The 27,911-nt window shown below is 42.4% G+C and overlaps 2 protein-coding genes across 4 annotated transcripts; both read left to right on the top strand.

Moving 5' to 3' along the window:
• The first annotated feature begins 528 nt into the window (after positions 1-528).
• LOC124062198 (kielin cysteine rich BMP regulator) lies at positions 529-26,567 on the top strand. 3 transcript variants are annotated; one of them, XM_046394800.1, is made up of 46 exons: positions 529-1,164; positions 2,460-2,992; positions 3,192-3,264; positions 3,986-4,290; positions 4,387-4,543; positions 11,722-11,795; positions 11,910-12,003; positions 12,504-12,586; positions 12,673-12,766; positions 12,850-12,929; positions 13,014-13,099; positions 13,271-13,361; positions 13,881-13,980; positions 14,107-14,192; positions 14,434-14,527; positions 14,620-14,769; positions 14,850-14,956; positions 15,037-15,130; positions 15,221-15,394; positions 15,481-15,563; positions 15,660-15,753; positions 16,267-16,449; positions 16,689-16,859; positions 16,970-17,143; positions 17,263-17,345; positions 17,436-17,526; positions 17,603-17,685; positions 17,784-17,957; positions 18,163-18,342; positions 18,444-18,708; positions 18,794-18,876; positions 18,960-19,053; positions 19,125-19,298; positions 19,384-19,466; positions 20,195-20,315; positions 20,401-20,483; positions 20,755-20,854; positions 20,970-21,058; positions 21,729-21,831; positions 21,930-22,072; positions 22,294-22,466; positions 22,991-23,102; positions 23,177-23,278; positions 23,359-23,523; positions 23,599-23,899; positions 25,838-26,567. In XM_046394800.1, exons 1-46 carry the CDS (start codon positions 1,062-1,064, stop codon positions 26,056-26,058), a joined length of 6,306 nt encoding a protein of 2,101 aa, XP_046250756.1. In that variant the 5' UTR covers positions 529-1,061; the 3' UTR covers positions 26,059-26,567. The 3 variants fall into 3 exon arrangements, with proteins under 3 accessions (XP_046250756.1, XP_046250755.1, XP_046250757.1); XM_046394799.1 differs by having other exon boundaries at positions 4,387-4,555; XM_046394801.1 differs by lacking the exons at positions 529-1,164; positions 2,460-2,992; positions 3,192-3,264; positions 3,986-4,290; positions 4,387-4,543 and adding an exon at positions 9,775-9,892.
• LOC124062199 lies at positions 5,693-9,257 on the top strand. The gene is made up of 3 exons (XM_046394802.1): positions 5,693-7,496; positions 7,611-7,930; positions 8,053-9,257. The coding sequence occupies exons 1-3, from the start codon at positions 6,818-6,820 to the stop codon at positions 9,244-9,246; spliced, it is 2,193 nt and encodes a 730-aa protein (XP_046250758.1). The 5' UTR covers positions 5,693-6,817; the 3' UTR covers positions 9,247-9,257.
• Positions 26,568-27,911: the final 1,344 nt, after the last annotated feature.

Raw genomic sequence — 27,911 nt, 5'->3', positions numbered from 1 at the left:
CGGAGAAAGCAAGTCCTATGGGAAAACTTTATAATTGTGACTATTACAGACAAACTGCCATGAGTCATGGACGAGGTCTGGTTTGGTATGCGAACAGAGGCTGTGAAAATCATACTTAAAATTAGGTGTTTGAACGTGTGTTGCACCTTCAACAGATAGACTCTCCAACGGTATTGAAAATAAGCTGGCGCCAGATTGACGAGGAGCTCTCCAGTCTACTACAGCCATAAGGAAACACCCGGGTGTCCTATCATCAACACTCCAACAAAACAGAGGGGCATATGTCTGTCTCAGAGCTGTTGCTTATGAGGGCACACTTACAGAAATAATAAAAACAGAAGAGAAGAGATCAGTACAACAACATGAGGGGGAAGTCAAGAGTTGTGAAGACAGATGTGAGGGGATTGAGCACAGTAAGATGCACACTGGGATTGTTTCCAAAGAAGTGAAACATGACTACTTGTGTTTACCCCCGCCCTCTGTCTCTGTACACACTCTCTCACACTCTACACACACACATACTTATATTCATGGATCCCCTCCAGTTTCCAGACCAGGTTTTAGCTCATTACCAAAACGGGGGACTTTGGGAATCAACACCACCAAGAAGTGCTGGGTGGAGAGGTTTTTTCCTTGACAAAATGAGGGAAAACCGGGGAAGAAAGAAGTGCACACACGGCTATCCTTGAGGGACTGTAAACTGAACGAGGTAGAGACAATAGTCGGCACACCTGAACGTTGCTGTCTTTATTGTCTCTCTCGTCAGAAATAACAGACATTTTGAGCAAGCATAGTACTAATCATCACCTTCTCTCAACCATCCGCCTTTGTGATCATGGAGCGAAAGTGTCTTGTAGCTATGGCCCCAGGGGAGAATCCAAGTGTGTCACTGACTGCAGAGAAGTGACGCCCTGACCGCATCCAGATGTTTCACGTTTCTTTTGCGCGCTCTTTGGAGAGGTCTTCTTGCAAAGGAACGGTGCAATCTTCAGCGTGAGGTCCATGTCACTAGATCGAGTTTAAAAGGTAAATCCAGGTTGTTCATTTTTCGAGTCCGGAGAATGGAGAGCGGCAAACTGTGGACGCTCATGCTGCTGGAGATGCATTTGCTCTGGTTCTTCGCGCTGTCCGTGCATGGGCACCCCACACCAAATCGCGAGAATGGTAAGCTTACAAATTTGTGCTTGAGATATTAGTCACATTTAGATTATTTATTTTACTTTTCCTTATGATTTTATATGGAGTTTGTCCTTGTGAACAATTCTTCATACTCAGGATAAACTCAAGACATAAGTTGAGGAAAAAGTATGTGGAAGATCTTTTACCTTGGTAAAAGGGGCAGTAGTGCAGTGTGAAAGTGTACTTAAGAGGTAAAACTATATTTGTTTCCATTAAAACATTCTTGGGTGTCATGAGTGGGCTGCAGGTACTTATTTGAATGGTATATAGGTTATTAATACATATTCTATATTGACTTATTACTACTGATTAATTATGTGCAAAGAGCATTTTATTGCTGTTGTCAAGGAGGAGGTAATCGAAAATACCACACATACTGTAGGGTAGTTTGATCAATAACCATCAGTGGTGGGAAAAGTACAAAACCTGAGGTACATGTACTTTATTTGAGTAAATTATTTTCATGCCATTTTCTGCTTCACTACATCTCAGCAAGAAATGTTGTACTTTTCACTCCACTATATTTACCTTACAACTTAAGTAACTAGTACCATTATAAATCATTATGAATACCAAAAACACAGTTTTATAAAAGTTTATAAAAAAATTAAAAATTTTAAAGTAAATTAAACTACTCAGCAGTTTACTCAAGTACATCCGAAACCAAAAATCAGTTAGTTGATTGACAGAACATTAAATGGTGACTATTTTGATAATTGTTTAAATATTTCTTGTGCGTTCCAGCTTCTTAAATGTGAAGATGTGCTGCATTTCTTTTTAATTATTGTCATGATTTTAATTTATTTGTAATAATTTTGAGAATTTTCTCTGTTAGTTGCACAGCTTTACTACATAATGTTGTTAAAAGTGCAATGTTTCCATCTGAAATTTAGTGGTGTAGAAGTAGGAAGCACTCAAATTCTTAGTATTCATTGTATTTTAAGTACTTGTGCACATGTACTGACACCAAACCCAAACAAACTTCCTCATAACTTTCAGTTTCAACCTTTAGCAGTGAAGAGCTATCTCCAAATTTAAAAAATAAACTGGGAGACAGACAGATCAGACTGACCGTATGATGCTGGCCTGTTGTTGTGTTTGAGGTCAGCGAGGCAGCCATGTGTGACCACCCGATGAATGGCTTCATTCTGGTTCCCTCTCACACAGACTCACAGTCACCACAACCCAGAAACCACAGTGTCATCCTTGTTTTACACAGAGAGCACAACCTCATGCAGTACGGATGTCTCAAATCGGACTCTGTTTCATCTCTTTCCCAGTGATTGACCTTCTGGCTGCTCTAAACATGTCCCACCACACAAGTGGTGTGTCTAGACTGCAGAATCCAGGCAGTGTGGCATACAGAATACGTCCTAGAGCACCGTATTTGACTCTTCCTCAAGAATATTCCCACTTCTTGCACTCCAACCTTCAGGGTGGCATGGGGGTGCATTTGGTGGGGCATCAGGCGTCGGGCTCCGTTGCCACTCTTTTTTCTCTCTCGTCTGCATCTTCGATCCTTCTTCAAATCGTCTCCTCCACCATCAATAACACTCTGCGTTTGGACTACCAAACTGGTGGAGGAGCTCAGAACCTGGCCAGCTTTCACTTCCCAAGGAGAAACCCCTTCTCCCGGGAGGAGTGGGTACAGCTAGCTGTGAGCCTGGAGACTCATGGACTGGTATTTTTTGTAGACTGTCAAGAAGCTGTAATTCTGCCAATAAAAAGTGTAGAGGGAATCAACCTAGAACTGCCTCAGGATGTTGTCATCACTCTTGCCAGCACACCAGGAAAGAAGGATACCAAATTTAGTGTGAGTTTCTCACACATTCTCACACATGCATCAAAAACACAACAACCTACCAGTCTTTGAAACTACAGTACTGTATGCCCCAAATGTATGCAATTATTCTGCATAACATACAGAATACCACAGATTTTCTGCTGCCTTGCAGTGTGCATTCTGAATATACAGCAAATGTATGCATTTTTATTTTTCTTTATGAATGCAGGGATATCTGAAGACAGCTGAGATTTCAGCGAAAGCATATCTAAAGAGACCATGGATCTGTAACAATGTGACAGGTAAACGAAGGACATCTATATGAATTTCTTTGTTTGGAGGGTCACATCAAGCTACATAATGTAACTGTGTTTGAGCACCGATAAGCAGATTGGCAGAAATACCCTACAAACACATCTTTCAAAATAAACATATCAAAGCTCAGTGCAGAGCTGTGATTGATTTCCTGTTCTTCTAGACACTATATATTTATATGCATATTTGTGTGCGCACAGTTGTGTGTGTGTCCATGTGCATCCATTTATCAGTTTGCAACAGCATGCTGGCGGGCCGGAGGCTAAAGTGTAATTTCCTTCTTTTTTTTCTTTGCTCCATTCGCTCTCTTCATTACTGACCACAATAATTTATTATATTTTTAGTTCTCTTGGAGGGGGATATAACATGAATTTCTGTGACTGAGCAGCTATTACAGCAACTATTAAATTACTGAGTGAACTTTATTTTGCAACTCTGTCTAGAATTCCAAGCATTGAGATACTCCTCTCATTCTCACAGTGAGTTTAAGCTGAGTCTGGAGACCACCATGGTTTATGTGAATTAGATCAAATCTTTTGGCCCTAAGGAAGAAAGTCCCCCAACAGTTTGTTTATTATTGTTTAGTGTGGGTCTTAATTTGGACAGCTTTTCCCAGGATGTTTGTTTAGGCTCTAAACTTGTTCTTTTATTCATTCAAAAATTCTTGAAGATTCTCTTCTCCCACCAATTGCTGCTTTCTCTTTCCAGATGCTCTCCCTCCATCTGGATACGCAGATGCCCGTAGCTTGGATTCTCAAACTGACAGCAGTCGAATGTTCCAGCAGGATGCATCACCCAGTAAATCTCAGACTAGCCACAGGCCAATGGACAAAACCAACCATTATCAACAGGATGTCCAGAATGACCAGGTGCAGAGAGGTGTGGTGCTGGGCCCTCCAGGATCTCCTCATGGAGTAAAGTCCGCTTCTCAGGCACAGAAAGATGACAGGCTCAAGAAGTTGGAGAAGAGGCTAGAGGAGCTGGCTCGTATGTTGGATATGGTCAAAACTCAGGTGCATATTGCAGTGGGATTATGTGGTTTTCCATGATAAAGTAAGAATGTCGAATGATGTGATCACGTGTCAATATCGATTTTTGTTTTTCTACAGAATGCAGACCTGCAGGCACGTGTGCAGTACCTGGAGGGATGTGAGTGTGTGAGGAAGAGATGTATGTGGGAGGGCCATGAAGTAGAGGATGGTCAACGCTGGCAGACTGACCTCAACGCTGTGTGTACATGCACATCTGGAAAGGTCACATGCCAAGGTAACATCAAAGGTAATGAGCAACTGACAGCTCTTTTTCTCTACCTCATTCCTTCATTTGCTTTCTATATGTAACTTTGATACATACAGATTTTGACACACCTCCAACAACATAATGCTAACACAAGTTTAACTGGTCTTGAAGTAGGTAGTTTGCAGATGGCTGCCCCTCTGTCAGACCCTTGTCTGTCTAATCCCTGTCAAAATGGAGGCGTATGTTTTGTTTTGGCGTCTGACCCTGGTGCGTTTTACTGCTCCTGTCCTCCAAACACCAAAGGACGATTGTGCCACAGACAGCTGAGAAAGGTATTTTAGTACCAGTGGATTAGAACAGGTTAAAACAATGTTACAAAACAAAGAAATATCCATGTTGGTCCATGATGTGAAAATTTATTTCATTTACAGGCTTTTTAGCCATGCTAGTGGCAATGTTTGGGGCTGGCGATGTCAGTCAATCAATCAGTCAGTGCACCACTTCAGTCCAGATATCTTAATAACTACTGAATGAATTGCCATGAAAAATTGGACAGACGCTCAGAGGATGAATTGTAACAACTTCAATGATCCCTTAGCCTTTTATTTAGTTGCATCATCAGGTCAAAATCTAACTTTGTCCAGTACTTTCATTTATTACTCCATTCCTGTTATCCTCAACTGTACGCTTTGTTTAGTGCTAATTAGCAAATGTTAGCATGCTGACATAAGAAACTAAATGGAGAACATCATAAACATTATACCTAGTAAATTTCAGTGTTTTGATAATGGCTGTGTACCAGGAGCCTTTAATCCCAGGTACTACTTTTGAAGGTGCTAAAATGTTCCTTTAGCCTGTTGTCGTCTGTTTCCACCACAGTTTAAAGACCCACAAAGATTAGACAAATTAGTGCACCGACTTTTGTGGGAATCTTTGCCCATTCATGCAGTAGAGCAATGGTGAGGTCAGAAACTGATGTAGGATGAAGAGGCCTGGCTTCTAGTCTCCAGTTCATCCCAAAAGTGTTCAGTGGGGTTAAGGTCAGGACTCTGTGTGGACCACTCAAGTCCTTCCACACTAAACTCATGTCTTTATGGACCTTGATTTGTGCACTGGGGCACAGTCATGCTGGAACAGAAAAGGGCCTTCCCAAAACTGTTGACACAAAGTTGGAAGCATAGCCCAACCCTTGAAAAAAATGAGGTATGTCTGGATATTTTTGTCTATATAGCAAAAGCTTTGTGATCTATCCAACAATGAGGTTGGGCTTTGTCATTGAGCCATCTGTCTCAAGTGTTCTTTTGTAACTCCTTGCTGATGTGCTGAAAGCACAATGCATAAAAAAAACTGGTTTGTGGTTGCAGATTTTTAAAAATACTGGCTTAAGTAAAAATGTGTGTTGTGGTGGAAACATGTCTCGTATCATTGTGAGCATGTAAGCATGATAACAATAGTATGTGCATTTACAATACGCTGCTGTGCCGAAGAGCATCCCTCACAGAGCCGCTAGCATGGCTGTAGATTCTTAGTCTTGCAATGTTGTGCATGTGTCCTTGAGAGCTTAACCCAGTTTTATCTACTGTAGATGATTCATTGTTTTAGTTTTAGTTTAAGACTTGCTTATTGTATGTTTGGTTACCCTACAGGTCTCAGGAACTTTTCAAATGGTTGAGGTGGGTCACAATCACAAATGAAAATGGTTTGAAACCCCCTTCTGTTAAGTGTAATTGTAGCTTTCTTATAGTTTCTTATAGCGCTAGCATTTTCTTTTCTATATTTTACAAAGCAAGGTGCTACCACAGTAGTGAGTTTGACATTTTGAGAATATGCACAAATTAAATTCAGGAGTTAAATAAGAAGATCAACACTCATCTCAGATGCTGGTAGATAAATTTTATTTTCTATATTTATTTAGTTTTTAGGTTTGGACTGAGTGAGGCTAGTTGTTTCACCCTGTTTCAAGTTTCTCTACTGGATTCAATTTAATGTCTCCTCACTCTTGCTTTTTAGTTAACAGACAGATATGAGGGTGGCATCTTTTCATCTAACTCTGCAAGAAAACAAGAGGCTGTCTCAAAATGTCAAACTATTCCTTGAATTAGATCACTTGTCTATTATTCATGTATTTGCTGTAGAGCATTGCTTGGCCTGCTGCATTGGGTGAGCTCAATAGCAGTGCTTTGCTTTAACTTCTGGATATGGGCATTACAGTGGGGTTCAAGGCTGGGTAAGAGGCCCTGTGTCCCCCCTCCCCACTTCTAGGCGTGTTGGGTACCTAAACCGGAGAACAACTGTGAAGACATGCGGCCATTTCAACGCCGCTGGGCCTTTAATCCTACCTCTGGCTTATGTGAGGACTTCCTCTACTGCACTGGAAATGGCAGCAACAACTTCCCTTCCTTTAAAGCCTGCAGGGACCAGTGCATGTTGGGTGCATGCTGTCTCCGCATACCACGGCGGGGTCTTTCCACTGGTCAACAGCATTACACTCGACATGGATACAACACCTCCACTGTGAACAGAACTCTTTTGGGATATAAGCTGCATAATTTGGAGGCTGAAATATGGTATGACAATATAGACTTCAATGATACTACACTGGAAGATCTTAAAAGAAACCATAGGATGGTAGACTGCCCCAGGGATCCCGATTTCACTTTTACCTGTGATTACCTTACTCTAACACAGTGCCAGACTTTGATGAAAGGTCAAGTTGAAGAAGCACAAGTAATTAGCTTCTCTCCCGGAGTGAAGTGCTCTGATGTGAGATGCAGTAGAGGTTGCGGATGCTTCTTTCAACACAGGTTCTGGAGATATGGGGAAAAGTTCAGGCAAGGCTGTGAAGAGTGCACATGCACAGGCAGTGGGAGAGTTGACTGTGTGTGCAGACACCTGACCCAACGTAAAGAGATCAGAGACCTTACCCTGAGAGAGAGGAGGTTGTACCAGCGGGCTATTAGGAAACTCTACACCAGGCAAGGTAAGACTTTAAATAGAAATGTTTTTGCACCTTACCTTTGTCACTTTTCTAAAAATTATTTTTATCATTAATCTTGGTTTATTTGTGTTTGCTTGTTTGTACATGCGGATTTAGCTATGTGGAAGGGCTTTGCGCTACTGAGAGCGGAGTTCTCCCCACTGGCCGGTGATCATGCCTTCTTCCTCCCCTGGCACCGCTACTTTCTGCGATTAGTGGAGCGTGAGCTGCAGTCAATGTCGTCATGTAAACTGGCACTCCCATATTTTGAGTGGACTGTGGACTCTGGGACAATGAAGTCCTCAGCTGCCTGGCAGGCTGGATTGTTTGGAGGGGATGGTGAGCCTGGCACTGGCTGCGTCCCACATCACCCTTTTCAGGGCTTGACATCTCGTCTCCACTGGACTCCTTGTCTCAGACGGAGCTTCAACTCCTCGGTTTGTCAGACAACTTTTATTCATTTGACTGGCCACCTCACTGCACTTTCTGTACAGTGCGGCGTTTTGATCTTTATTACTGGTACCAGGTTTTTCTAACTGATTTCCATTGATCCCTTTAGGTGTGGCTGCCAGATGCAGTGACCCTGCAGAGGACTTTAAACCAGGCAGACTTCCAAATGTTCTCCCAGTCTTTGCAGATGTTTTCTGGTCTCTTTAGGCTTTGGGTAGGGGGTCATATGGCTTCACCTCTGGCATCTTATGACCCTTTATATCTTTCACACATGGCATTCATGGACAAGTTGTGGGTACAGTGGCAAGAGAAACATCAGCATGGATCAAAAAGAAAAACTCTTATAGACGGTCTAGCTCAGAGCAGCATCCTTTACCCTGCTAAACAGAGGCGTGTGTGGATGAAGCCTTTTGATGTTACCCCTGATGATGTGATTTCTTCCCAACAGCAGATGTGTATTGTATATGTGCCTATAACTATTGGTGCACCCTGTAATATTACATCATTTCAAAGACGCTCACAAGGAAGTCAGAAATATCAATACCGTGGCTTTGACAAACACACTTCTAATGAAAATAGCTTTGTCTTTGGTGGCTTTGATCAACATGGATATGATCGTGATGGCTATGATAAGAGCGGCTGGGACAGGTGGGGCTACGGCAAAGATGGTTTTAACCGGGACTTCATTGATAGGGATGAATATGATGTATCTGGTTTCAACCGCTATGGTTTTAACCGTTCTAATGTCACATGGTTTGGGATGCATAGAGATGAGGTATTTGAGACAGAGAAGAAGAAGGAATATGAACAGAACGATGAGAATGAAAAGAATGATAATAAGACACACAGAGACAAAATAATGTCTGAGTTCTTCAGTGACAAAGGCTACAGTATCTATGGCTTTAATCCATTTGGTTTGGATCGTGGTGGGTTTGATGTATTTGGCTTTCGAACAGATGGTTATGACCAGGACAGGTGCAACTGGTTCTTCAGTGGGCCACATTATCTGCGGATCTACTTTCACACGCAGCAACAGCTGATGTCATCCAGTGACCGAGCTCTAAGCCGTATCACCCGAACATGCCCCCCAATCACCCCTCTTCCCCAGCACTTGGCTGTACAGGACTGGATGACTTTTGATACAGACAAAAGCAGTTCACTGAGTAGTCAACTACAGAAGGAATGGATGGGACAAGTTAAACCAGAGAGTGATGATACTAATACGGCAGCTACTGAAAATAGGAGCAACATATGGGTTCCACTCACACCGGATCACAGGTATCAGCATCACACAATTTCCTGATAGATTCTCATTGTGGTATGACATGGCTCAGTAGGCATTGAAGGTATGAAGAAGGTTCTACAGTTGATAAATGGCAGATGTCTTGCTTATTCTAGACATCAACATGACCCCTCCCTACATCTGGTTGGGAAAATACACCACTTGCTAAGCTGTTATTGGTCAGTTTTCAATTTCAGTCTATTAACTTCGGTTTCTCAATGACTCAAGGCCACGCAACTGCAGATGCATGCTTTATTTTACATCTACAACAGTGAGTTAGAGATTTTTGAAACAAAAATGTTTTGGTAGAAATGGTATGTGAGATGTAGTTGATTTTACAAGATTAAGATTAAGATACAAGATTAGGCAAAAGTCACCTCTTGAACAGTAAGTTGAATCTGTTCCGTTCTTTTCTCTCTTTTATTTTTTAATTTCAACCCATGCTGTGATCCCCTTTCCCTTGAAACATTGTCTGTAGGTTTTGTTTCAAGCTTCACTGGTTCAGCGGCTGTCCCCTTGGTTCTGCACCAATCACCTGCCCTGACCTCTGCCATCAGTCCCGTTGCCGTGGTTACCCTGAGGCAGTCTGCCATATGCACAATTGTGGCTCCTGTTTCACAGAGTGGCGGGATCCAGCCACTGGAAACCATGTAATATGCCATGACTGGTAAACACTGGATTGTTTCCCAGAAAAATGGAAAAAGTACTTCCAACAGCTTTGCACTACACTAGGAAGAGACTGGACCATTGGCTTGTGCTGTTATCGTTTCTGTGAGCACAGAGAAACGGAAAGAACTTCATGATAAGGATGACTGCTAAAAATATGTTTTGAAATAGTTTCATCTCATACCAGCATTATCCATTTGTATGACCACTTTTACATTCTGAAAAGAACTCTTTAAGATATATTTTATCGCCAGGATTTAGCTACTATGAACTAGATATTTCCTTCAGGAGTTGGTAGAGCCTAAAAACAAAGTTAATTATTTTCTGGTGATCTGAAAGACAATTCTTAAGTGTGAGTGAGTAGGATTTTCCTAAAAGACAATGTAGATATTCATCTGGTGTTTTTGGGGTGGAAAGGGTGGGCACATTTTGAGCGTAGTGTTCACAAACTGCAACCGGCTTATTTACTTATTCTGCCTTTAATGAATGCTAATGCTGTTTGTGATATGCTCGATATGCAAATAGGCAACTTTTTGCCTGAGACATTCACAATATCCACTTCATAAGGACTCCATTTGTAATGTTTTGTTTACTGCTTGCTGTGCTGCTTCCAAGTGTCCAAAAATCAGCTAATATAGATTTAAAGCATCATCCTGGTAGTTTTACATGTTTTTCCCCCAATGTAGTTTGTATTACTATCATTTGCCAGAGTATACTGTTTAGAGTACCTTATTATTGAAGGGCAGTATACTGGAGTCGTTGTATTTGAGGTGACACACAGGCTCCTGTCATAATGGAGTCGAACAAACATGTGGGACTCCTGCTGAGGTTGGACTAAGAATTCTCTATCTGTCTCACGTTCACTCCTCACCCACACAGAGTGTTCTGTCCTGCTTATTGTGCACATTTTCACCAACAACGCAACATAAATGTGCCCCAAAAGCCCACTGCACACTCTCTCACCCCCTGTGACTACTCTCTCTGTCATCTTGCCCTTAATTGTTTCTGCATGTAGGCCTGAAGACTCCAATGGCACCCAGTGGATACACACTCGCAGACTCACACTCCCACACACACTTTGATCTCATGCATGCTTGGCTTGCTAGAGGAAATGCCTGCTGGCTGCTGGCACAGTAGGCAGCCTCACTAGCTTCTCTCATACTCTGTGATTATTGCCCCTTCACACACACACATACATTGTCTCTGTCCTTTGGAGATCCGTCATTAAAATAATGTTCTGCTGAGATGTCGAAGCTCAGCAAAAATAATATCTGATGAGCTTCCTGAAAGCCCTCATTGAAAAAATCTGAGTTGATATTGCTCTTCAATGTTTGATATGTGTCATTACTGAAACAACATTCTTTTTCATCAAAATAATTTAAGCAGCCATAGAATGGAGGAAGTTGTAAGGGCCACAGCCTGTTTTGTAGGGAATTCTCCAGAAAACTGCTGCCCTGTCTTTTACTTCATGTTTCTCCGACAGTAAATCTCTTTCACTCTTAATAGACTTGCCGCTGGAAGTCTTTAACGCCTGGAACGCTGCAGGCACTTGTGGTTATTGTTCAACATAGTGTGTGTGAGAGCGAGCATGTGTGTTTTACATCAGAACCATGCTGTTCTGTCATTACTGGAAGGATGGCATAGCCAGATGTTCCTCAGTGACCTGAAGTAGTGAGGTGAAGAAAATATGCCAAAAAATAGCCACATGTTTTTCTACATTTCTCTTTTCTGACCTGAACTTTACACATTTTGTCCTTCTGGATATGCAGACACACATAAGCAAAGCTCAAAAATGTCTATGACCTTGCAATGTCTCTTTCTCATCTTCAGGGTGTGACCTGGATGGTACTGTTCATAATGTGTCCTACAGCAATTTTGATGGCTGTCAGACATGTACATGTAAGGTGAGTGTTTGACATCCAACATAAACATATTCATTAAGCCTGAACAATTGCTCTGGTCTTCCCCTGTTCATCTACTCTCACATCTGTGTCCCTTCATTGCTTCTTTGCCAACAGGGGGGTGACAGGGAATGCTACCCCCTACCCTGCCCTGCACTGGACTGCACACAGAAGGAGACTGTACCTGGAGACTGCTGCCAGCGATGCCGAGGTATAGGGAGTCAAGAGAAAAATCTGTACCCAATCTTAAGTGGAGAAAGAAACTTGATTCAGATCCAGTGAATTGATGTAGTGTATTAATCATCATTATTGTTAATATTACCAGTACGCAGGATGCATAAGGGGCTCATGTTTCTCCTCAGTAGCTTTACTTACAACTTTACAAATTAGACAAAGGCAAACAAAAGAAACAGAGTAGTCTTGATAACCCACCCAAGAGATGACATACCATGCCCAAAATACACTGAACTGAAGAGTCAGTCAAAATACACTGACTGAAGAGTCAAGAGTTTGTCAGACAGTTTTAAAGATTTTAAAGAAACCCTTGTGAGACACAAAAGCATCATTTGACCACTATAAGCCCATTTGTCTAACCTGAAACATATGAGAATTAAGAGGACTTTTTCTTTCTTAAGTGTCTTGGTCTTGGATTAGCATTTAATCACCTAACTGCATAACAATAAAGTAAGCTGATTTAAAATGTGTTCTCAGGATGTGTCCATTCTGGAATCCGGTATGATCACAGAGCCACGTGGAGATCAGCAGAGAATCCCTGTGACGTCTGCTACTGTGTGGTGGGTCTGGCACTGACTGAACTGTTTGACCCTCCATCTTCTCTTTTGCCTTCATGTCAGTTAATATCCTTCTCTCCTCTCGCCAGGAGGGTCAAGTTCGCTGTGAGAGGGAGAGATGTAACACACCATGTAAAAATCCAGCCACTCCTCCACCCAATGCCTGCTGTTCAGTTTGCCAAGGTGGCTTTCTTTAATTCAGTCTACCAGCATGTGTAGGTTCAGTGAACTACAGAGATACAGTGTGTGTGTGTGTGTTGTTTTAGGCTGTGGCGTGAACGGTCATGACTTCCCCAATGGAGCCGTGGTCCCTACTGCTGACCACTGTCAAGAGTGTACATGTGTGGTATGTCATTTATCATCAGAAAGTTTTATTTTTGTCGAGATAAATCATTTCAAGGTTTATTTTTGGCACATCTTTCTCCTCCAGAATGGAAATGTGGCTTGTTCACCCCTTCCCTGTCCTGCCTTGTCTTGTCAAAACCCTGTGCATCATGCTGGAGACTGCTGTCCACGGTAAACAACCTGCTTAACCTCATCTGTATCACTTTTATACCTGCATCAATCCACCCGATTCATCTCCTACTTTGAAAGTGCAGGTGGTTTAGGTGTAAAATGACACATGTCGAGGTGCAGATGAGAGACCTGGGGTTTTAAATGTTTATTCTGTGTTTATGTGACCTGTAGGTGTGAACAGTGTGAATATGAGTCCAAAGTGTATATGGATGGACAGAAGTTCCCCTCCAGGAGTGATCCCTGCCTCCATTGCCGCTGCTCTGTGAGTCCAACCTGACCAAACCGTTTCCTTAAGTGATGTTCATGTGGCTGGACTGTGCTGAGATGTGTTTTGGCATGGGTTCAAAGAAAACCTGCCAAAATCTGTTGCACTTTCAGAAGTGATGAATGAAGCTGTTTTGAAATCTGTTTTGTTGAGGCAACTTTAGGACTGAAAAGCAATGAATTGGGTTTTATTGTTTTTAACATACGGATGTTGTAAACATACAAAGTTGTTTGTAAAGAACTGTGTCCAATTTACATACTGAGTGGGACATTTTACAGTGTAAAAACCAAGTTGTCAGTGGTCCCTGGTGGGCAACCTATGTAATGGTTTTCAATGACCTCAAACCCAATTTTGCATTTGCACAGTTGGGCTATTGACATACACACCAATACTGATATCTGCAATAAGCTAATATCAGCCTGGCAGATTTATCATCTAGGTTTTTTTTTTTTAATAGGTGTGAGCTAACGAGAAACTGAGTGACACGTTTAATTATCTTCTGTGTCTACCTGTTAGGCGGGTGAAGTGTCTTGTGAGCGTATGGATACATCATGTCCCATTCCACACTGCAGTCATCCTGCTAAGCGTAAAGGACAGTGTTGTCCCACCTGCCATGGTCAGTGTATCTGTACATTTGGTCAAAAACGTGTATTGTTAAGTCTGTGTGGTGGTTTTTACAGTTTGACAATTTTACTGTTGAAATGCAAGTGAAGATGCTCAGAGTCTATCTATATTCCCACAGAATGTGAGTATGACCGAAGAGTGTATGCTAATGGAAGAGTGTTCATCCCTCCTGGAAGTGGACCCTGCCTGCAGTGCAGGTGTAAGGCAAGTCCGTACTGTTTATTCAGAAAGAAAGTGGTGAAGCTTTGAGGACTTGAGTTCAAAACTTGTTGAGTTTAGGTTTCATATTTTTCACTGTTCCACTGTCTTTTGAGTATTAGAGCACAGCATGACTCATCTTTGCAAAGCAGCGGGCACATACGTAGCAGCTGCTGTGGCTCTGTATGTCCTTTTAAACTGAAACACGCTAGGGTCATAATGTTTTTATACCTTGCATGTGTTATAGGGTGGCAATGTTATTTGCCGTGAAGAAAAATGCCCTCCTGTCCAGTGTTCCAACCCTATTATAGACCCACATCTCTGCTGTCCAATCTGCAAAGGTAATAATGCATTCACACACACACACACACACACACATCTGCAGGTGCAGTTCATCTCTGAATATATGATGGCTCCTCTTTTCTCACCATAGTGTGTGTGTTGGAGGGGGTGGAGTATGAGGAAGGCTCCAACTGGCACCCTGAGGGTCCCTGCTCCAGCTGCACCTGTGTGAATGGAGAGACCTTGTGTACACACACACACTGCCCCCCCACCGAGTGTCTGCATCCCACCAGGATCACCAGTAAGACTGTGTGTGTCTGAGCATTGTTTGTATGCAGATGAATGTGTCACCTCAGTACACTGCCTCTTTCCTTTCTTCAGGCTCCTGCTGTGCAGTGTGTGAAAGCTGCACCTATAATCATCGTATCTATAGCAACGGGCAGAGGTTTACGACCCCTGACCAGCCCTGCCACATCTGCACCTGTCAGGTGAGCATGCATCCATTTATACACACAACACAGTACTGCTTATCCTCAAACCAGCTAATACAGCCTTCCCTTCTCCTCAGCATGGCAGTGTGGAGTGTGAGAGAAGTCCTTGTCCTTCACTCAACTGTTCCAACTCATACACACCACCTGGAGAGTGCTGTCCTAAATGTCCAGGTACCCAAGCTCAGAGACAGATGTGGGCACAATTCAATACTACACGTCTTTTGAATCTACCTTGCTTCCATGTGTTTTCATCTTTCCCAGACTGCTCCTTTGAAAACCGCATATTTTTGGATGGAGAAGCTTTTCCGAACCCTGTGAGTGTGTGTGAAGAGTGCAAATGTGTGAGCGGCACAGTTGACTGCCACCAAGCACAGTGCCCTCATCCTCGCTGTAATGCTCCTCGGCCTGGGACATGCTGTCAGAACAACTGTAATGGTGAAGAGACGCGTATTTTCTGTCAGTAATAGAAGCAAATTTAGCACATTAAAGTCTTACAGTTAACCAATATTCCTCTGCATTAGGCTGCAGCTATGCTGGGAAAGAGTATCCCAATGGTCAGGAGTTTCCCCACCCCACTGACCCATGCAGGACATGCAGCTGCATCGTAAGAATAATGAGCATCACAGAGTAACTAACCCAGATGTGATGATCACCTGTGGTCTTCCTGAAGCAGGTTTTTATTCAGTTATGTTTGTTATAGAACGGGAATGTCCAGTGTCTGATGAAGAGGTGTCCATCGCTGTCATGCTCAAACCCAAATGTGTTGCCTGGAGACTGCTGCCCCCAGTGTCCCGGTAAGGGTGTGCAAGAGAGACAAAGTTCAGAGGCACGAGAAAAATTTATATCAGTGTTGTATGAGGTGAACATGTCATGTTCTCATGCGGCAGGATGATAATGGCTTAGGTTAAGGTCTGCACTTTAAGCACCAATGTATTTTCTGCTTTGCCTCTGCCTGTTAATTCTAAATGCAACCAGTATGCCCCCTATGCATTTTTAATTGGTATTTTATATTTAGATATGAAATGATGGCTTCTTGCAGTCCTCATCTGATCCTTATTTGGGGAAAAAAGAAGACAGTATTATAATAATAATAATTCTTAAAGCATGTTGTTCAAATTACTTGTCATCAGGGATTTCTTTTCAGAAAAATGCTCATTATTTACAGCGATTGAGGTTGACATAATGTGAAATTGTGAAATCACGTGCTGTTGGTCTGTTACTTTGTTCACGGTGGTTCATGGTCAAACACAACATGAACTTGGATAGTAGAGGCGTACAGTTGAGTCTCTTCACCGATTTTCCTTCAGCTCCTCCATCGGACTGTGTGTATGAACAACGACACTACAGACACACTGAGCGTTTCTACCACCCGACTGACAGCTGTCAGTCATGTGCTTGCACCGATGGGGCAGTCCACTGTCAGCGCAAGCCCTGTCCATTCGCTGCATGCTCACATCCCATCACACAGGAGTGCTGCCGGACCTGCGAAGGTACAGTCTCTCTCTCTCTCTCTCTCTCTCTCTCTCTCCATATATATTTGTTTTTTGTTTGGTTTCTTTTTGCATATGAACAAAACCTTCCCTTTCCCACATCTTCCCCATGTTGAAGCCACAATTTCTTAATTCTTGAGAAGATACTGTAACTTAACTTGACCTCATCAAGTTTGATGTAGCTGTCTTCGCTTTTTCTAATATAATCATGTTTTGTGTGTGTCTCATTTCCGTCGCAGGATGCCTTTATGAGGGCCGAGAGCGAGCTAATGGAGAGACATGGGATGACGCATCAGACCCGTGTGCGGTTTGTGTTTGCCATGAGGGCTCTGTCCGGTGTGAGAGAAAGCGATGTCCGTCCTCCAACTGTAAACACCCAGTCCAGAGGCAGTGCTGCATGTCCTGTGATGGTGAGGGACTGAAAAACCTAATGTCCCAGTTACTGGGGATGATCCACAGACATCTCTGTCAACAGTTTTCATTGTATTTCCAATTTTCTACTCTTATTTTCTACTTGCAGGCTGCATGTTTCATGGTAAAGAATATCCTGATGGCACTGAGTTTGCTGATGATAAAGATCCCTGCGGCATATGTTACTGTTACGGAGGGGAGGTCGTGTGCACCAAGATGCCCTGTTATGGAGAGTGCAGCCACCCTTACAAACCACCCGGACAGTGCTGTGGAGAATGCGAACGTACGTGAAGTCAAAATCAAATTCTGCCCACTCTCCTAATCCAGGATCTTTGATTTTCAACTTTGTTATGGTTCGCCGTTGTTACAGAATGAAAAAATAAACTCCTCTTTATTTGATAGGCTGCTTCTATAACAATGCAGTTCTCAGAAATGGACAGGCAATCCCTGACCCAGGAAACCTCTGCTCTGAATGTACCTGCCAGGTAGTAACACACACACACACACACACACAGACACTCACACTCCTGCTGGTTAATCTCTTTAGACGACATGTCGTGCTCATTCTCTCACAGAGCGGTTCAGTGCGATGTGTAAAGAAGTCGTGTCCAGCAGCCCTCTGTCCTCACCCGGTCACCAACCCATGTGGCTGCCCTGTCTGTGACGGTAACCAGCTTAGTTCATATTCACAGTTCAAGTTATGTAGAGCAATTAAATAACTGATGTTTCACTCTGTGTGTAGGTTGTCAATTCCAAGGTGTGACATATGTTGATGGGCAGGTCCTTCCAGGAGGAGAGGGAGGGTGCCAGGACTGCACATGCTCAGTGAGGAGGAAGAAGGGCTGCATTTAGTTTGGGGGCCTCTGACTTGCTGCATCCCCTTCATGGCTACTGTACATCTTATCATTTTTGTTTTTCCATAGAGAGGTGAAGTGGTGTGTGCACCACGGAGATGCCCAGCTGTGTCGTGCCCACACCCAGCTCTGGATGGCTGTGCATGTGGAGTGTGTGATGGATGCAACTTTTTTGGACGAGGATGTTTCAACGGAGAACGATTCCCCCACCCCACAGATGGCTGCCAGCTCTGCTCCTGCCTGGTACTGTCACACGCATTAATTCATTTATTTTATTGTGGATTGAACTGGTGTTGGAGTTGAGGAACAGAACATATTAAAGTGACTGTGAGATGATAAATAAATCAAGGTCATTCGAGGTCATTAAAAGAATAGTCCAACGCAAAACTTTATGGGCCGAGTATTAAATACTCACCCTGTGTATTCTCTGTTGTTCATTTCTGTGTAGAATGGATTTGTGGCGTGCACACGTGTGTCTTGTCCAAGTGTTGCCTGTGTGCATCCAGTGACCCCTCCTGGGGAGTGCTGCCCAGTCTGCACGGGGATTTGCCACCATCATGGGAAAGAATATCAGTCCGGCTCCTCTTTCACGTCACCCTCTGATCCTTGCTCCTCATGCTCCTGTCTGGTCAGTCTGATAATCTTCGCTGAGTAAAAAATAAATCCAAATTCAAATTGCCTGATTAATCCTTCCCCCTTTTCTTTCTCTTCATGCCCTCTTCTGATCAGAATGAGATTGTGAACTGTCACAAGAGACCTTGTCCAGTCCAGTGCTCCCATCCGATCCCTTCAGATACCTGCTGTCCCGTCTGTGACTCCTGTCTGTATGATGGTGTCGTCCATTCTCACAGTCACACCTTCACACGCTCCTCCAACCCCTGCCAGCGCTGCACTTGTGTCAGAGGCACCGTCACCTGCGTGCCCCTGGTCTGCCCACCAACCCCCTGCATCCGACCAGTTACCAAGCCAGGACAGTGTTGTCCTGAGTGCACAGGTACTTCCTGAACTGTCTGTGTAAATGCTGGTCTCAGTACTTACACTTATCTCTGTCTTTGTCTCTTGTCTGTCTCTGGTCTCAGTGTGTACACTTGATGGACAGCAGTTCAGTGACGGGCAGACGTGGACCTTGAGTTCAAATCACTGCTCCACCTGCACGTGCCAGGTCTGACTCTTCGTTCTCTGTCTTTTCCTTCCATATTCGCACCTTTACTTGTGTTTGACTGCTAATCTCTCTGAGTCTTGCAGGCAGGTGAGGTGCAATGTGCAACTCCTGAGTGTCCCAAGCTGCCTTGTATGCATCAGGTGACTGATCCAGGAGCCTGCTGTCCTCGCTGTAGAGGTAAATAGATCATAGAAACATACTGACACAGGTGGACACAGGTGTACCAGTGACCGAATTTTCCCTCTCAGGTTGTGTGTATGGAGGGGAGGAGCACACTGAGAGCAGCAGCTGGTTCGCAGACTCCACTCCCTGTATGACCTGCATGTGCGTGGACGGAGTGACCACCTGCTCCGAAGTACGCTGTCTATCTCCCTGCATCAACTTCATCACTGTGCCCGGGGAGTGCTGCCCTGTGTGTGCTGGTAAGCAAACATCAGCTACATTTTTTTAATGTTTAAACTTTTTGATGCGTGATAATCTCATATTATTGTCTTTTTTTTGGAGTAGACTGTGTATTTGAGGGCAGAGTGTATGGTCCAGGTGACAGTTTCCATCCAGCTGATGACCCCTGCCAGATCTGTACTTGTGAGGTATGACATAAACACACCTGATGACTGAAAACCTGATTATGAAATTTTTATTTTCGAATGATGACTTAGTCTTTCTCTTGATTTTTATATTTTTCAGATTAATAAAGATCAATTCCTTTTTTAGTCAATAAAATATCGGTAAAATAGTTCATCAGTCCAAAACCAAATGATTTTAAATTTCTTACAATTTAATCTGTCTGCTCAACCATTTGGTAGAGCACATTTTGAGTCACTATATCTCATAGAAAAATTGTTGAATTTAAATCAGCCTTATTGAGACATCTCTACCGTTCAGTCAAGGTATGCTATGCTAAAAATAAATAAATAAATAACAAATAATAACAATAATAAATAATAAAAATATTTTTTCATCTTTTTTATTATTATGATTAGTGCCCAACAACATGAAAAATACAAAAAAATTACATTGTTTTTCGTGGAGTGAACATCAAAGGGATAAGATGGATTAAAGCCGTATATTCTCTCATTTGAGAAGGTGAAACAACATAACATTTGGTATTTCTGTTTAATGCATGATACAAATGATTAAAAATGTCAGCATTGCTGCTGATTAATCTTCTTTCCATCAGTTTATAGATTAAGCTATTTATTTTAGCTTTATTTAATAACAGCAGAAGTAAAGCAGAAGTAATAAATCCATAAGATCCTGATGTGGTGGTAGCTGAAATAGAAGCAGTAATAGTAGTCCCAACCTGTGTGTGTCTCAGGTGATGCCTGATGGAGAGCAACACCTGAGGTGTTATCGAAAGCAGTGTCCCAGCCTGGTCGACTGTCCTAAGAGCAACATCTTGTTCTCTGGACCGGACTCCTGCTGTCCTGTCTGCGCACGTCAGTACTAAACTGTGATACACTGTGTTATCTCCATCACTGTCACTGAGCTCTGTAACGTTAGTGTCTATGTGCGTGTGTTTAGAGCCTCTCAGTAACTGCACCGCTGCACTGATTGGCAACGAGGTCTTGGCGACAGATGACCCATGTTTTACCTGCCAGTGCAAGGTACCGCAGCACATTTTTCTGAGGTTTTCTGATGTATTCTGAACTCAGCCTGCAGCTACTGACACTGACACAGCTTATTATAATTTGTAATGAAAACAAATAAAACAGCAGAACAAAAAGTAAGCTGATTAGAATATGATCTTTCATGAAATATCTTTTTCTGCCGTTTCACTGGCTTAAAAAATTGTGGGAAGTCTCAGAATGAAGTTTAGTGTGACATCTCAGCGAACTGATTAAGATCTGTAGAAGTGACACTGTGTCTTTGATTCAGGACCTGACGTGGACATGCTTACACCAGATCTGCCTCCCGCTCACATGTCCTCTTGATGAACAGTTTACACCTCCAGACTCATGCTGCCCTGTGTGTAAAGGTGAGTTACCACCATCTTGCTTCTTCTTTTTCTGCTCCCTGTTTCTTTTTAAATGTTAAGTCTTGCTAGCATCAAAACATCCATAATAGTGGTGACCCTGCTGTGTGTCTTGCAGACTGTGTGATAGAGGGCCAGAACAGACGTGTGGCCAATGGCAGCAGCTGGATGGACAGCGATGACGACTGCGTCACATGTACCTGTAATGTGAGTCGTGTAGAAATACTTTTCAAAACAATGTTCAAATACAAAATAATATTTGAGAGGAAATATTAATACAGGTGAAAGAGTTATAACAAAAAATCACAATTATAAAGACAATTAAAATGTCGCAAAATCTTTGCTACTAAAGTGGGGTGGTCAGGTTGGTAATTACACCTAATGAAAGGCATCACATCAAATGCCAGATAATAGATTTCCTAAACTAGACTCAAGCAGTGGTGGAAGAAATATTTAAATCACTTACTTACATAAAAGGATTAATACCACAATACTCCATAATGACAATACAGTACAGTACAGGTAAAAGTTCTGCATTCAAATTTTTACTTCAGCATAAAAGTATTAGGAATATTGTACTTACAGTATCAAAAGGAAAAGTACTCAATGTGCAGAATAGCACCTGTCAGTGTTATATTATCAGATTATTATTATTGATGCATTCCTGTACAAGCAGGACTAAGTGTTGTGATTGTCAAGGTGGAGCTAGTATTTTATATGCAAGTGGGTACTTAGAATTAGCCAACGCTTCCTATCTTCTCTTTTATAGTTAGACTCTTAACCCAAAAACTAGTAACTGTCAGATCAGTGTAGTGAAGTAGAAATATAAGTACTCACCATCGGTTTCTAAAATAATCTGTTCTTCCTTCCCTTTCAGTTGGGATATATTGAGTGCAGCATTGAAGAGTGTTTACCTGCAGTTTGTGGGGCTGGTCAGAAACAAGTGAAGATTCCTGGAAAATGCTGCTATGAATGCCAAGGTATCACAGCCAGCCAACATGCTGAGCGTCAGTAATAACGTTTGTTCAAAGTACTTCTTAACATGGTTCATGCTGGTGTGTTTTTGTACTTGCTGTAGACTCAGGAGTGTCGTGCTTGCACCAGGGAACGGTATATCACTGTAACGAACAGTGGCAGGTGGATGAGTGCACCAGCTGTACGTGTGTGTCTGGAGACGTACACTGTCACAGTGAACGCTGCCCTCCCCTCACCTGTGCAACAGTCAGTATAACAAACAAACCCCTGACCCACTTCCCATGATGCCTCATTGTTCTAAACATTCAGTCTGTGGGGAGACATTAAATATCTGGCATTTGTCAGCAGTGTTTACACGCTAGCCGGCTCCTCAGAGCTCATCACTGCAGACCTGCCTTTGGCTCGCTCTGAGTTCCTCATAATCAGTGTAACTGAGTGTGTGTATGTGTGTGTGTCTTTGCTTCCAGGATGAAATGCCAGCCATTGTCCCTGGTTTGTGTTGTCCTCACTGCCTTCCTCGTCCAGCCACCTGCATTGCCTTCGGCGACCCTCATTATCGCACCTTCGATGGCCGCATGCTGCACTTCCAGGGAGCATGCACTTACATACTGACACAGGACTGTGAGGGTGGAGACTTCAGGTGAGTGGCAATGACAGCTGAGGAGCTGTTTACAGTTGCAAGAACACTGTTGAATACATCGGACGAAACCAAACCCACACAGTCCCGATGAAGCAAATTAGTTCTCAAGTGTTTTTCAAGCGTTTCAAGTGAGTTTTCAATTGTTAATGAACTATAATAAATGACATCCTAGAATTTGTTGTCTTTTATTGCTGTATATTTAGTCAAAAACATTTCATTTTTGTCAGAAATACATTGGATTTGTTTTTCAGGGGCTTTGGGCAGTCACAGACCAAAAAGGTTTGGAGCTACTGTCACAAACATCCTCTTGTCCTTAAAGTAACTAGTATTAGCAGCAGTAAAATGGACTGGATGTGAAACAAAATAATTTTTGAAGTTAGGCCGCTCTTGTAACCTGCTGTGTTTAGAACATAAAGCAAAAACGTCTCAGTTCTGGACTTTTCTGACTTTAAGAAAAAGAAAATGCCTGTGAAAGATAAAAACAAACAACGGTCATCTAAAGCAACCTTTCTTTGTTGGTATAGTATTCATGTCACCAATGACGATCGTGGGCGTAAAGGAGTGTCTTGGACTAAAGAGGCGACTGTGTTTATAGGCGACGTCACAGTGCAGTTACTCCAGGACTGGGTTGTGAAGGTAAATACTGCAGAAGATTTCTGTGCAGTCATATTTGTGTCATGCATCCACTCTGCCAATTTTGTACTCTTCAGGTGAATGACGAGGTTGTGACTTTGCCGTTCCTCAAAGAACCGCACCTCTTCATCGAACGACAAACCAACACCATCTTACTCAACACTAACATTGGCCTGAAGGTACAGTCCGTTGTCTCTATTGTCACTCATTGTTCTTTGTGAAAAACATAACAAATACTTACGGATACATACACCTTCAGGTACTCTGGAGTGGCCGTTCACATCTGGAAGTGAGTGTGCCAGGCTCCTATAAAGGCCACACCTGTGGTCTTTGTGGAAACTTCAATAACTACTACCAGGATGACCTCCGAATGCCCAGCGGGCGAATCAGCCTATCAGAGTCTGACTTTGGCAACAGCTGGAGGGTAACAGAAATACAGAGACAGAATAAAAGAAATAGAGTTAAATTATCATACAAAAATTACTGTATTTTATTTTAGGTCAAAAATGGCAGCCACTCACTGACGTCCTGTCGTCCTGGTGAGAATGTCAACCCCTGTAAAGACGCAGGCTACCAGGCCAAGAAGGGGGCTAACGCTCGCTGTAAGGTCCTGAAGTCTGCTGCCTTTAAACCCTGCCACCGTGTGGTGCCTCCTGAGCCGTGGTATGGAGCCTGTGTGTATGACCTCTGTGCCTGTGGGGCCAATACTGACGAGTGTCTGTGTGACACACTGGAGGCCTACACAAGTCAGTGCAGAGAGGCTGGAGTCATCCTGCAGTGGAGAAGCCCATCACTGTGTGGTGAGTACAACACACACTTGAAGGCCCTGATAACATATAGACAAGAGTATTGGGGCGCCTGATCATTACACCAGCAGGGACATTAATGACATTGCATTCTAAACAGACTCTTCTGGGAAGGCTTTTCCACAAGAGTGGAGTGTTTCTGTGGGAATTTTTGCAGTAGGCCATTAGTGAAGTCACGATGTTGGTTATGTTGGACGAAAAGGCCTGGCTCGCAATCTCCATCCCAGTTCATCCCAAAGGCTTTCACACCAAACTCATCCAACCATGTCTTTAAGGACTTTACTGGGATAGAAAAGGGCCTTCCCCAAAGTGTCGCCACAAAATTGGAAGCATAGCATTTTCCAAAATGTCTTGGTATGCTGAAGCATTAAGATTTCCCTTCACTGGAAGTCAGGGGCCAAGCCAAACCTCTCCTTTGTCTATATAGTGTATTTTCTTTGACAGCTTCTTGCTTTGAATGAAGGTGTACTACTTGTGGGAAATAATTAGCCAAAGTTCACCAGAGGTTTCTGTGTTTGTGTATTTGTATTTTTCTCTCACTGATCTGAAGTGGACTTGACTCACTCTGAAAATGTCACGTACTGCTGCACACCAATCAGAATCAAGCTACAGTTACAGTTATATTTTGACAGTTTGGGGGTTGTTTGCATATATAGTCAAACCACTGTCAATCAGATCTGTCCAAACACCAACCATACAGCACTGGTGAAACGGATTACAATACCTAGCTGTGTCCAACATCACTCATTCACTATTCTCTGATGTGCGCCCACACAGGAGAGACAGCAAACCAGAATCAAAAGCATATGACAAGATCAAATACATGCAAAAATGATAGCCAGAACATGTTTTATAAACTAGAGAGAAACCTCCTGTTTAGCTCAGAGTGCATAAACTAGCGATCTGGTCAGAGCCCTGGAATTGAATAAGCTGTTGATGGGTTTTGTCCTGAAACTATGGGAAGAAGCATCCATTTTAAGGCATGACTGCTCACACTGTTACTCTGTGTTTATGACTATCTATTGTTAATGTTTGTCAGGTTCTGTGATCAAAGCTTAATGGATCAGTGTGACGTGTGTACAGAGTTTCAGCGTGGGAGTTGTTGTTTATTCGAGTTCAGACACAAAAAAAGGGTCATTTTTCATGTCTGTGCACTACACACCCAGACGCACAATAGTTCTCTCTAAAGTGAGCTATAAAATGAGATTTCTCAACCTTATGAATCCCTGACATTTTTTGTCATCGCTTGCTCAGGTAGAGATAATTTTTACAACTGTAAAATGCAACACATTGCATTGTGGGATTGTTAGCAGAAAGTACGACACTTTTTTCATCCCATTGTGGGAATTTTTGAGGAAACATTATAACATATACATTTCACACTCAAGAATTCAAGCACTCAAAAAATGTCCAACAGTTTATCAAGTCAATACACACTATCACATATATATATGCTGATTACTGCTTATTCAGTCATATAGGTATATATAATATCATCATGAAAAACACAAGGTTTGAAGCCAGGCATGAGTAAAGGGGAGATAAGTGCAATTTCTACTGAATTGCATAGCGAAATGACCAAATTATGCCAGTGAGACTTGCAGTAAAATAACATTAATAATAATAATAATAATAATAACTGACTTTTTTTCTAGATCTTAAAACTCAATTTGTTACTCATGTTCTTTGTTTGTTAACTCTTTGATCAAAATCTCACCAAAGTCCATCTGCTCCTATTGATGCCTTGCAATGCTACAAGCAATCCACATGCAATAGTTAATCTCAAAGGAAAGTGAAAAGACGGATCAAAAGTGATCTTATTGTTGTCAGAAACCTGCTAGGTCCTTCTGGTCACCAGTGCAGGTCAACAGAAGCCACACCCTTGATGCACCAGTCTCTAACTGTTTCTTTCTTTGTCGCTGTCTTCCACAGCTGTGGGCTGTCCAGTGGAGAGGGGCTTTGTGTTTGACGAGTGTGGACCCCCGTGTCCCGTAACCTGCTTTAATGTTGACGTACCACTGGGGGTGATAGAGAGCCACTGCTTCAAGCCCTGTGTGCCAGGTTGCCAGTGTCCTGCTGGTTTGGTTCTGCACAACAACTACTGCATACAGCCAGAAAAGTGTCCCAAGATCATTCATGGCAACCCCTCCTAATGCTTGAACTGCACACTTTGAAATGGACACTGACTTGTACGCACACACATGCACTGCCGCCTGTAATCATCTTGTCTCCACTCAAGGACTGCACATGATATCCGTTACTGTACAACAAAGTCTGAAATCAAAAAATATCCCAGCAGATTAACGTCCATGACCTGTGGATTTAACACATTGACTTATGTGAAATACTGCGTTTTAGTGTTTTTATAAACATTGTTATTTTATTATTTGTAGCACTGAATATTTGTAGCACATGAGGATGTGTCATTTTTATTCCACATGTTCATTGTCCCGACGTGTTTTGTTTTCCACATTTATGAGAGATTTGTCGACAGACTTTAGTTTATTTTAACAGTATTATTTACTATCAAAAGAGCATTTGTATACTGTACATGTTTATTTCAGCACAGTGTGATGTCTGACTGTATATACAGTAAGCCACATAATCTCAGGTACTCGTTTTTTCAATCTTCATTGTACAAATAAACAAATACTTGATTATACTTGTGTGTTGGGTGCTCCATTTTCTGATCAAAGACTAAATTCGTCATGCGCATGATCTTGGTAACACTTTATTTTGATTTTTCTATTTTACTTTTCTTACAATTTCCTAGGAATTATCCTGGAAAGAAATAAGTTATTTGGTATTTATTATGAGTAAAATAATGTAGGCAACGTGTTCAAGAATGTGAAATTACTTCATATATGCGGTCTCAAGTTCGCAGTAATAAATCAATAATAAACACATATTTACTTGGGATTAAAAGTAGCACTTCTTTCAAAGAAGTTTCTCTAATGCTTAGCAACTCAACTAACCCCTGCACACGTAAACTACAAGAAAAGGCTCAGATATGTTACTATTTCCTTATAATAACAATTACATGGTTCTTCCCTGGAAATTATTAAGAAACCAGTCAGAAATTACAGATCCTCATTAGATAAGATTCATTAAGACACATACTGTTTGAGACAGGCAACAATATACAATAATATACATAACATACAAGCTGGAACCCACCAACTTGTACCAGCAGTTCAATGCTACAAAACACTTTTCACACAGGTGTAATGAGTCACATGGTCACGTATCACATTTCACTCCTCTCTGTCTGCCTCTGACAGATCCACTCTCACTTTTGTTGTTTGATAACCTGATCCAGCTGTTGTCCTGAGGACTGCTGTAACCATAGTAATACCTTGTATAATTTATCAATGCTCGGTGGCGAAAACATGGAGCAGGTAAGATGCTCTCAATTGCTTTTTTTTTCCCATGTGTAAACTACAACTAATGTCCTGGCATCTTCCCTCAGGATTGCATCGCCGGTGTTTATCAGTCCCTGGGCATGTCTGTCGGAGCAAAGTTCTCATCTGAAGACGTGAGTCTGCTCTACCGCAAAGTATTTCATGTTAGCTCTGACGCAGATGAGGCACACGCTGCCATGGAGAAGGTAATTCAGACACATTTCAAACAGCAAGCATCCCTGTCAAAGCAGCTCTCGTTTGATCATTCTTCATTTGTCATTATGGAATACTCCTTTGTGTCTGGGTCTGTTTCAGATTGCAGGAGGTGACACTAGCTGGTCCTGTTCTGGTGAAAATGTGTTGGATGTTCTTGTAGAAATGGAGAGGGAGAGGGAAAAGAAGGAAAAGGTAGTCATTGAAATGCTTTTCTTTCTTGAGATTTTCTGAAAACCTACTAACCAAAATATAATCTAAATAACATTATCTTCAGCTCTACTGGGACCTCCAGCTCCTAAATTCTGGAAATCTCACCACTCTCAACGAGATGGACAAACCAGTCATTATCAGCCCTCATGTACTGGATTGCCTGCACCAAAGCACAGAAC

Source organism: Scatophagus argus, chromosome 7 (assembly GCF_020382885.2).
Source record: "Scatophagus argus isolate fScaArg1 chromosome 7, fScaArg1.pri, whole genome shotgun sequence".
Lineage (NCBI taxonomy): Eukaryota > Metazoa > Chordata > Actinopteri > Scatophagidae > Scatophagus > Scatophagus argus.
The sequence above is the reverse complement of the archived record's forward strand: the minus strand, read 5'-3'. Positions and strand labels throughout refer to the sequence as shown.

Coding starts and splice junctions, on each gene's coding strand:
- LOC124062198 (XM_046394799.1), top strand. CDS start 1,062: ATGGAGAGCGGCAAACTGTGGACGCTCATGCTGCTGGAGATGCATTTG. Junction 21,059..21,728: donor GCGTCACATGTACCTGTAAT/GTGAGTCGTGTA, acceptor CTTCCCTTTCAG/TTGGGATATATTGAGTGCAG. Junction 21,832..21,929: donor ATGCTGCTATGAATGCCAAG/GTATCACAGCCA, acceptor TACTTGCTGTAG/ACTCAGGAGTGTCGTGCTTG.
- LOC124062199 (XM_046394802.1), top strand. CDS start 6,818: ATGCGGCCATTTCAACGCCGCTGGGCCTTTAATCCTACCTCTGGCTTA. Junction 7,497..7,610: donor GAAACTCTACACCAGGCAAG/GTAAGACTTTAA, acceptor ATGCGGATTTAG/CTATGTGGAAGGGCTTTGCG. Junction 7,931..8,052: donor GACGGAGCTTCAACTCCTCG/GTTTGTCAGACA, acceptor TGATCCCTTTAG/GTGTGGCTGCCAGATGCAGT.